A 10,912-nucleotide genomic window follows, 5' to 3' on the forward strand; every position below is an offset into this window, starting at 1 on the left:
ATAATAATAATGTCATCGAAATGCATGACATGTTTGTGCAGGCCCCAGTGAAGTGTAATTCTAAAAAGGCAGAGAGAGAGAGAGAAAAGTTGTGAATTCAATTAAATTAAATCTAGGTAGCCTAATGGTGCGTTCACACCGGACGCGAATAGCGCGTCAGGCGCGAGTGATTCCAATGTTAAGTCAATGCAAAGACGCGTTACGCGCGTAAAACGCGTGTTACGCGTCTTTGCATTGACTTAACATTGAAATCACTCGCGCCTGACGCGCTATTCGCGTCCGGTGTGAACGCACCATAATACCCTAATGAAAACCGCCACTTGCCTAATAATGAAAAACGACACTTGCATTAACACTTGCTTGGTTAATTGACATCCTATTAGCCTAAATAGACTACTTAAAGCAAGGAAATGTTGCTCCTATTGAAGTAATGTAATAGTTGAATGACGGTGGATTATGAACTCGCCAAAACGGAAAAGAAAGCCCAACTGGACGCAGGATCAGTCACTGCTGCTGGCCCAGTTGGTGCTGAAAAAAAAAAACGTAATAAAAGGGAAATTCGGCACTGGGATACGGATACAACATCGAGAATTGTGAAGTTTGCATCGAACACAATCTGGGTATTGAGTGGGTTTTCTTTCTATTCACAAACACGTCCTCATCCTGACGTGGTGCATTATTTTAATATGTGTCCCGTCTATAGCACCGACCACACCGGCAATATCCATAAAGCTGGCTTTGTTTCTTTGGAGTTGGCGAATGTCCAAAGGAAAACTTATGAACTGTCGAATAATATGGGGTCTACAGAGTGTATTACACAATTGCATTTTCCCCGTTGCCAGGTAGCGAAGTGTTATCATACATTTCAATTCGGCATTGATTGGGTTGTTGCGATTAGTTGGCGCTGTTATTGCATCCCTCACAAGATCCACAACAATCAGTATTCCCTCACGGTTAAGGCGGTATCTTTGTAATAACTCCGTGTCATTGAGTGTCTCCAACACACTGTGACGCGCGGCGATTTTAAGATCCTTTGTGAATAGGTCTTAGTGAGTTAGGAGTCCTCTCGACTTCTTTTAAGCTGTCCCAGACTTAGGTGCTACTTTTAGGGCTAAAATGCTTCGTGAATTACTCTTAGTGAAAAAAATTAGGAGTCCTAAAGTTAGGAGTGACACGCCCATTATTTTTAGGAGTTGCTCCTAAATTCTCCAGTTAGGAGCTACTTTTAGCCTTAAAATTCTTTGTGAATACGGCCCCTGATTGATTTAACAGCATCTCCGTCTCAGTGTCGGTGGCTTTGTCAGACATGCGATTCTTCCTCACTGCTCCTGTAAAACGTACAAAAAGCACACAAAGCAAAGAAACAAAGAGTAAAATATTAGATTTAATATTCAAAGATTACATTACTTTATTACATGACATAAAATGCTTCCACACATAAATAATAATAAATGTGATTATGTGACTAAAATGAATGAGAGAGTGGTGATATAGCCTAGGTAAAGACTGAGTGAGAGGCATACTTACGAGCCATTATGGCCTTGGTTGCCATCTCACTGAATTTTTTTATTATTTTTTTATTGTCCTTTATTGATTTGGCTATAGGCTACTGTCGGCAAAAAATCCAGCAATCAGGCGCTGTTTGACAGTGTGTCATGATCAGTGACAGTGATCACCGATTCAAACTTAAAGCCTCCTATTCACATTAGTTGTGGATGTTTAAAACTAAAAGAACATACTACCGGCTAACCGTAGCCTAACGTTAGCTAGCTTGTCTGACACGTTTTAGGTTGTCAGAATGTCAGTGTAAACTTTTGTCAACTTTTTGTTTAATATAAATATTTAACAGACTATAACATCAACACGAGTTTACTTTTATAATGCACTTACTACATTTTACTTGTAATAATAGACTTACCAATAATCACAAAGCCGGTGCAGCCTGCAGTCTTCCACTCGTATGCCTGTCAGATAGAGTTGCGGGTTTATGAAGGAAAAAAAGCGTTCCGTTAGTTGAGGCGCGTCCGGTCTGCGCAGCTCGCGCGAATCCGGCCCACACCCGCCGGACGGACTCAATTCAGATGTGGCGCGTCTGGTCTGCGCAGCTGCCCCGGATCGGCGCCGCACCCGCCGGACGGACTGTCACAGTCGAAGCTACAGACAAGTCTGGCGCAGAGTTGGTGCAGATCTGCATAGTGAGTGCGACTGCTACGCGAATCTGCTGATTCGAAAACGGATCTGGCACAGATGTAAATGCTGTCTGGGGTCCCTATAGCTGCACACCCAGATAGCAAACAGTCATTGAAACTATGTTAAATCAACATTCCGTTGTCAACGTTAAGTCATTGAATCAACGTCGAACTCTGATGGTGATTCTACATCATTTTGCACCCTGTTTTAATATTGAAACAACATTGAAATCCCATCCATATATCAACGTAATTTCAATGGTATTTCAATTATCAGGAATATTGAAACAATGTTGAAATTTCAACTGAACTAAGGATCAACGTGATTTCAATTGAATTTCAATCGTTATTAAGCCATAGAAAATGATTGCTATGCATACGAAATTAATGCCCTATATTAAATAGCCTATGAATATCCTGCTTTATCTACAACCAGGATGTTAAAAAGTGAGGAAACATTTGAAAGCTGCCTATAGCCTATAAAACACTGACCACACCACAACGTTTAAGGTAAAAACAAATTCATTTTATTAGCCTTATTTCATTATTTGTCCTCTTTAGCCAATTTACAGTTCATGGTCCTCTGACGTCTGAATGGTGTCGTCCACTCACTCCTGCTCGGTCTTGCGCTGAACAGCCACTTTTGCACAGCCAGTAAAGTTAAATTAGGTGACGCCGGCTGTCCCCATCTGCCGTAGAGCGTCTAAAACAGAAAATACAAGTACAATGCAAAAAATGAGCCTTTAAGTTAAACAGAGAACACCCACATATTTGCACACTTGGAAATAAATTCAGTTGCCGCTAGGCCTACGCGCTCAGAAAAAGTGCATGTCAGAACAAAACGCCAATTAAATGTATAACCGGCAAAGCTTTAAAGCACGAGCAAATAATACACTTTTGTGATTAAGTGCACGAATAAGTGCAGTGTTCTGTGAGTGTAACTGCCGCTGCGTTAACGTGTGATGTGAATGTATAGCTACGTCGATCGAGTTGTATGGTACGGAGGCGACAGAACTGAATGTGCGCTGTATATCATATTTCTTCAAAAGCAGATCGTGGAGACATTCTAATAAAATCTATTTCAATGTCTGCAGCACTGCGTCATGTTAACGAGTAAATAACCATGTTAACGAGTAACATTATTTGATTTAGTAGTACAATATCGAACATTAAGCAAGCTTACCTGATCGTCGTATCGGTCCGGGTCCAGAAATGAGCGGTGTCCGGAGCAGTTCGTTGGTCTACCACCCGTTGATCTCCCGGTCATCCAAAAATCGATGGATTTTCAATCATATTTCCCGGTCAACGATATGTCGATGACTTTTCAACCACAGGTCGTTTCCCGGTCAACTCTAAATCAATGACTTTTCAACACATTGGCAATCGCCCGGTAAACCAAATATCAATGCTTAATCAATCATAAAGATAACTATAGATCAATGTTGTTCCAATGTTGTTACCATCAACATTAATAACGTCAGGTTTCATCGATATATTAATGGTGATTCAACATTTATTTTGCATTGAAATTTCAATATCAACCATAATGATGATTCAGATGGAAAATCAATGTTTATTCAATGTTGGCTTGCTGTCTGGGCAATGAGTCCGAAATTTTTGTATGCGTTTTTTAGTTCAGAATGGTCAAAACACCTCTTAAAATGCATGCTAAGGAACAATGCAGACGCAAAAATTTCAGACAAGCATTTTGGCTTAAAAGGGCACACTGTCTGAAATTCTCGTCCAAAATGTTTGCACGGTAAAAAAAAAGAATTGCCTACGACTGTCAAAGCGGTCCTCCGAAACTTTCATCCGTCATAAAAAAAAAACGTATCGGGTTGAATTTTCTGCGTTTTTCGCATCCGTAGCAAGCATTTTGAGAGATGTTTTGACCATTCAGAGCCACAGTCAAAGCGAACGCCAAAATCCAGAACTGTTCAGGATCAATTGGTTCACGGAAATTGGTGGTCTTTTTAATATGTGGCTCTAGTATCGCTAGCAAAGCATCAAACTGAGCCACTGACATCCTGAAGTAAACTTTGAATCGCTTGGGAGGGACACAACATTCCACCCGGATTAATTAATAGGCATCGGACTCGGTGTGCAAGGTTTCTGTGCGTGACGAATTTTTAGGATGACGAATACGAAAAAACGCCCACGAAAATGTCGGACTCAGTGTGCAGGGCCCTTAGGGGTAAGATAAAATGTTTTGTAAATACGGCCCCTTTTGTGTACATTTATACAAAAATAAGTTGAAATTGCAACACATAATGATTTGAATTCACCACTTTAAATTGAGCATGTTTATAATTTGTAAATGAACATTTCTTAGGGGGTATCAAGACAAAAATGTCAGTGGGATATTTTTTGCAACACTTTGCCAGAACTCTATTATCTGCTTCGGTGACCTCGCAATTGTTGTAATGACCTTGGAAAGGTCGTGACTTTTAGAATCCTTCATAAAGGTCCGAAACTGAGAAGGATCTGGTGCGCGGGAGGGTTTAATGCCCAACCATTTCAGACAAGTGCCCACATATGCGTCCTCTATGTTAAAGGGCTTCACGTCCTTGGAAGCCTCAACTATTTTTTTGGGAAGGTCATTGGAGAAAACATATCCTACTCCCAGCACATATGTGGGGTATCTCGGTTCGGGGTACAGCTCCTCTGAGACGTAATATTTAGATATTTTGTTTCTGATGACATGCTGGTTCAACATCAAAAAACCAGTGATGTAGTTCTGTCTGGGTGTGTTGGGTGCCAGTAGGAGCGTCATCAAGTTGTCCATGTTTAAGTACATGTCAGAATCGACCTTCATACTGAAATTGGCTTGAGGGCAACGAGTGGCCAACCAGTCCATGATCACCATCGTCTTTATGGTCAGGTTGAAGTACGAGTCCACAAAGTTGCTCTGCACTAAGTCTCTGTGTTGTCGGCTCTCTTCCTCCAGCTGCTGTTGAGCTTTTTCAGAGTCGGATCCTCCAGTCAAACCCACCAAGAACAGAGTCATCACTGCTTTTCCCTGGACTGTGCTCTCATTCCCCCACGTGCTCCGGATGGCGTTACGAGCTTCTAACTGATGGGGCGCCACAGGGACCATCAAGACCAGGAACGGATTCTGCTGACATTTATCAGGTTCATCCAGAATGAAATGATAGTTGCTTGGATGAGCTACATGATAATGCACTGAAATGGGTTTGGTGATAACGGATAAAGTGGGTTTGTTCAGTGCTGTAGGTGTTTGCATGATTTTCCAGAACAAATGTTTGCCAGACAAGCCCTCAGTATAGGACTGAGTCTGATTTACAACATTAAACATTGTGTAATGGTGCGTAACTTGCTTGCAAGAGAAATAGATATAAGCCATGGTAGACAATGATAATGTAATTGTGAGCATCAGAACAAATCTTGTTTTAATGTGACGCATTAAAGCTCTATCCGGAGTCAAACCGCATCTGAAGAAGAAGGAGAAAGAGAAACATTCAAATATTCAATAATCTCCCTTGGATTAGTTTTTGCCACAATCAGTCCTAATTATTTCGAAAGATTGAGTAGCACTACTTTTTCCATGCAATGTTTTAGCGCCAGACAGACACACACAGCCAGTGACAATAACACCATTCTAATAAAATGTCAAATTGTTTGATATTGGAATTAATATCAAACACACACAAATTACCATTTGTCTGTGCAGTTTTTGTATGTATTTGACATTCAAATATGTTTTATGAAGCTGTACAAAAGTGAACATGCTGGTTTTCCCTGTCTGACCAGAGCCTCTTTCAGAATGTGTGCTGAATGTAATCGTAGTAATCTACATCATAACATACGTTTTAGAAATATGCATTTTTTGGGAAACATAGGTCATCTTTACCTTCATGCACTTTGGTCAGTTGTGTATAATTGATATAGACCCAGGCATCGTTTCCACTTGTTATTGTTAACTATGACTAAAACTATTAAAAATCATTTTTGTGATTGAATACTCATAATTGTTTTGGCTATTGGGACTAGTTACTGCATGTTGTTCATGAAAGTGTTGATTTTATAGCATGAATGAAAAGCACACAGCCAAAAAAAGCAGGCCATACCTCTTCCATGCTTCTAAATGTCATGACTGCATATAAATGAAGTACTGTAACATGCATCAGTTTTTTTTCTGCATAGTTCATCTTCTCATAGTGGAGCTGTGCATCGAAATGACTGCATTTGTGATGCAACACTCTGAATCTCCTTCCAATACTATGATAAGTGGAACTTTCCACAGATTCCATGTTTTTATGGTGACTATTTGCTGTTTGATTAACATAAAACTGCTAAATTACTCATACAGAATTGTTCTTTCATGCACTCAAACAATAGCTATTTGACTGAATATGATTCATTCATGGACAGTGGTTCCATGTGATTAAAACAAGTAATCTTAACAAAACAGGAACAAATGAAACCCAGTAAAATCAACCATGTAAAACCAACTACAACCAATGGTGTTCATTTAACTTGAAAGAATGGTTTTAGTTTAACTTGAATGGTTTTAGTTTAACTTGAATGTTTTTAGTTGGACTTGAATTAATGGGAAGACGATGGGGTTATTAAAATGTATGACTCATCACTAGAGCCAGACATTCTGCTTTAAAAAACAAAAGATCTGGAACCTGAACTATATTGATGGCAAAAACAAACAAACAAATGAAAAAAATGTTGCTCTGGCGCTATTCTTTCAACCAGTCTCTCCCTCACAGAGGTATGTGCTTCTAACTAAACTGCAAGATCAAGATTACACACGCACATACAACCCCAAATCAAGAATAAAAGTGCAATAACAAAAACTGTGATCTGTTCATTCTCTTTCAAGTTTATTTAACTGGCAGGAGTACAAAGAAAAGGATTCCAATGTTTTCACTGAACAACTTAATTTTATTTTGTATAAACACATTTTGATGGCTGCTACACACTAGTTTCACAGTTTACCACTGTCACATCACCTTTCCTTTTAATTGCATTTTATTTATTTTTATCATTTGGGAATTGAGGATAATTGTTGAAGTTTAGCAATTTCTGCCCAATCACGCCTATAAAAAATAGCCTATAACGTTTGCAATCGTGCTCATATTTGTGAAAACAGCTCCCTTGTGATATTGCTTAATTATATCTTGTTTTTATATAAAGTACTTTTTTGCAATCATTTCTTACATTTTGTGGGAATTAAGTAGCCTATTCATTTTGCTGGCATTTATCACACAATCCCCCGTTAATTTCTGATTTGACAAAAAAATAAATAAAAAAATAAGTTATTGATTTCATTTGAAGCAGTAAGTTTTACATCCAATCACATTATGGTAACAAATAAATCAGACAATGTCCAGACAGTCCTTAAGACTGAGACAATACCTTCAAAAATGGTTTTGAGTAGCCTATATGACAATTTACAACTATAGGCTATTTTGTGTCTAATATGCTATATAAAACGTACACAACCTTTTCTGAATACACATACCTCAGGTGGGTCATCTTGATGTTTTTCCAATTGGTAGAAACTAAAGACATTAAAATGTTAGTAGATAGGTAGCCCATAGGGTTGCCAACCGTTCCGTATAATACGGAATCGTCCCGTATTTGACACATAAAAGTCTTGTTCCGTATTGAACCGATACGGAACGCACTTTGTTCCGTATTTTTGAGAATCAATTCAGTGCAAATCCGTGACAGACACACACATAGCTTCTAATATATGTCAGACTATGAACGAAGACATTTGTAGGCTATGATAAGAAAAAAAACAGACGGTGCGTGCGGTAGATACTAATTTCTCCCCGTTTGTCTATGATCAGCGTCGCGTTTTTAACATCTTGGAACATCATCAGATAATGCCCTTTTAATTGGTCGTTTCCGTTTATATACTGTCTATGGTCGTTTCAGTCATTGTGAGTCATGTATCGTAGCAACGATGATGACAAGTGACAACAGCGGGAAATGTAAAAAATGACTAACGTTACTTCCAAGCAGCCGGCGAAAAAGAGCACAAAAATATAGAATTGAATGGGAAATAGCTGCACAATGTGCTTAGTCTGGAGGTTTATTTGTTTCTGTGAGATTTTCCTTGTGCATATATATATAATATTTGCTTCTCTTGAACCCTTCAACCTGCATAATTTCAACTTAATTGTGTTTAACAGCAGAATTTGTGGTGAAAAACTACATTAGCCATTTTCCTTGTGCATATACAGGTGTTGTATTGCTTGAATGCATTATTTGAGTGCAATATTTCCTTTCCAGTGCAAAACAATAATACATAAAAAAAAACAGGTAATATATATAAAATATATATTTTATATTTTCTTTATTAGCAGTTTTTTTATGTACTATTGTTTTGCACTGGAAAGAAAGTTAACTAAAAAGGAAGTATAATTATATAATATAAAGATATTTGCACTACACATCCTTAAAATGTTGTCAAATTAAATGTCACATGTCACCCCCCCCCCCATTATAATAATATAATTTATATTTATATTATATTAATATATTTATAAACTTTTCAAGTTTATATTGAAAATAAACTTTTATTTGGTTAACTATGTGTATATAGGCTATGTGTTTTTAATCATGGTCATATAATTGCATAGCGGTCTCGTGCGCCTTCCCGCGCACAGCCGTTCTGACTGGTGATGATGACGGTGGGACGCGCATTGCCGCGCAATGACAGTTGGGCGATCATCGCTCCACTTCATGTAAGCGATGTATCGATGTTCCCTTATTCCCTATGCCGTTCCCTTATTCTTACCTATGCCGTTCCCTTATTCTTACCTATGCCGTTCCCTTATTCTTCCCTATGCCGTGCGCAGTGCCCTTCGAACTGATGTTCGCTCCCTTCGGATTGGAATCTCATTTAAGCCGGAATACCCTGTGAAGTCCACTTCGCAGTCCACTTACGGTCGAATGGAACGCACCTGTTGTCTCTCGAGTTGTAAGTTAGTGCTGTTGTTTGTTAAACAAATGGTTGGCCTTGGGGAACCAATCAGAGCCGCAACCCATACTGTCTCTGACCGAAACACAACACGCCGCACACACAATCTCAGTAAATGGAATAACACCACATTCTTGAATAATTTCTAAATGATTACAAAGGAAAATGAATTAGCATTTTTGTGCATATAAATTCTTACGAAAATTAACCATGGTTTTAAATGGTTCTACAAATAATAATAAAAAAAATATTGTTTTTGTTGTAGTTAATAAATACAAATTAACCGTGGTTTTGCTACACTAACCAAAGTGTACTTGTAGTAAAACGGTGGTTATAAAAATGGCAATCAATCCGCAAAAAAAAAAAAAAAAAAAAAAAAAAACATAGGCCTACAACCAAAACATGGTTTCTACAGTTTTACTATAATAAAACTATGGTTAATTTCCGTAGGCTAAGTCATACACAGAATGAACATTAGATATAGCCTAGTCTCGCTCGTTCCGTGGGCGTGACGTCTGAGGCTGAGACTAGATATAGCTATCACACACGAGTCAATGAAAGCACAAGGGTAGAACCGGTAGAACTGCAAGCATCCGGGAAAACACTGACTGTCCACAAAGTGTAAGGAGACGGTTATTTCAAATAGGAATTTGAGGTAAGTTCAGTTTATTTCGACATCATTTTGTGGGTGAGTTCTTACAGTTTTTCTCAGTCGCTTTGGTGCATTTCTCACATCACTATTTACATTTGCACAACAGTTAGTTCAACCTCCACAACATTTAGTCATTTGTGCACATCATAGTAGCAGTTTCTCATTCCTTCCAACAAATTGCAAATGCTTTTGGACATGCATCAATTGCTTTCATACAACTCTGCTGTTTTCTAACATTATCATTTGCTTATGTCATGTCAGTCAAAATTAACTATACTTATAATGTGAATGCTGAATAGTCATTCCATATAAAACGAATAGTCCTCCTTTCATTGCTTGAGTCATTACATACAAAAATGTTGAACTAGTTGTCAAAATCTGTCAAGCAAATTTTACACATTTTTTTAAATCATTTTTGAAAATGTCTCCTAAATTGAACAATTTATCTTAGGTGAATCTCAACTTTCACTGATGCGAAGGGGTGTGTGAAGCATTAGTTGCAACCAATGATAAGCCACTTCTCTACAATCACTGTCAGAGCTGAATCCCATAAACCCCCACTTTACAAGCATATATGAACCAAGCAGGACATAGTGTGTACCATTTCTACAATACTGTGACACAGAAATGGAAGGCCAGCCTCGTGGAAGAGGGGTGAGGGTGAGGGTGAGGGTGAGGGTGCGGGTGAGGGTGCGGGTGCGGGTGCGGGTGAGGGTGAGGGTGAGGGTGCGGGTGAGGGTGAGGGTGCGGGTGAGGGTGCGGGTGAGGGTGCGGGTGAGGGTGAGGGTGAGGGTGCGAGTGCGGGTGCAGGACGGGGAAGGGGAAGGGGAAGGGGAAGAAGAGGCCAAGTACATAGGCGGATCCCTGATGAAATCAGGGGTACAATTGTGGATCAATTGTGGTACAAATGTTAGGGGTACAACAGGAGTAAAAAATGTTGTCAATCACGGCCTCACAACGGCTTAGGCTGGTCGAAGGGTGCAGCCAAATGTTGGGAGAACCACTGTAAATTCAATTATTCAAACATTTCATCGGGAGAACAGGTGTAAATGGCATATCCCCAGTCTTGCTCCATACAACACACAACATCTGCTGACTTTGTTAGAC

At 39.1% G+C, this 10,912-nt stretch overlaps 1 protein-coding gene and 1 long non-coding RNA gene across 2 annotated transcripts in view; one reads left to right on the top strand and one right to left on the bottom strand.

The window, feature by feature from the left end:
• Positions 1-6,167, top strand: part of LOC306987829 — a 35,087-nt gene extending 28,920 nt beyond the window's left edge. Inside the window, exon 4 of the long non-coding RNA XR_013795258.1 lies at positions 5,137-6,167. This is a non-coding gene — a long non-coding RNA (uncharacterized lncRNA). The remainder of the gene's footprint in view (positions 1-5,136) is intronic.
• Positions 4,402-7,752, bottom strand: LOC306987809 (beta-1,3-galactosyltransferase 5-like). Its single transcript, XM_079592389.1, has 2 exons — positions 7,684-7,752; positions 4,402-5,641 (listed from the first exon to the last, which is right to left on the bottom strand). The coding sequence occupies exons 1-2, from the start codon at positions 7,731-7,733 to the stop codon at positions 4,528-4,530; spliced, it is 1,164 nt and encodes a 387-aa protein (XP_079448515.1). The 5' UTR covers positions 7,734-7,752; the 3' UTR covers positions 4,402-4,527.
• Positions 7,753-10,912: the final 3,160 nt, after the last annotated feature.

The sequence above is a fragment of the Phoxinus phoxinus genome (genome assembly GCF_949152265.1).
Source record: "Phoxinus phoxinus genome assembly, chromosome: 20".
Taxonomy (NCBI): domain Eukaryota; kingdom Metazoa; phylum Chordata; class Actinopteri; order Cypriniformes; family Leuciscidae; genus Phoxinus; species Phoxinus phoxinus.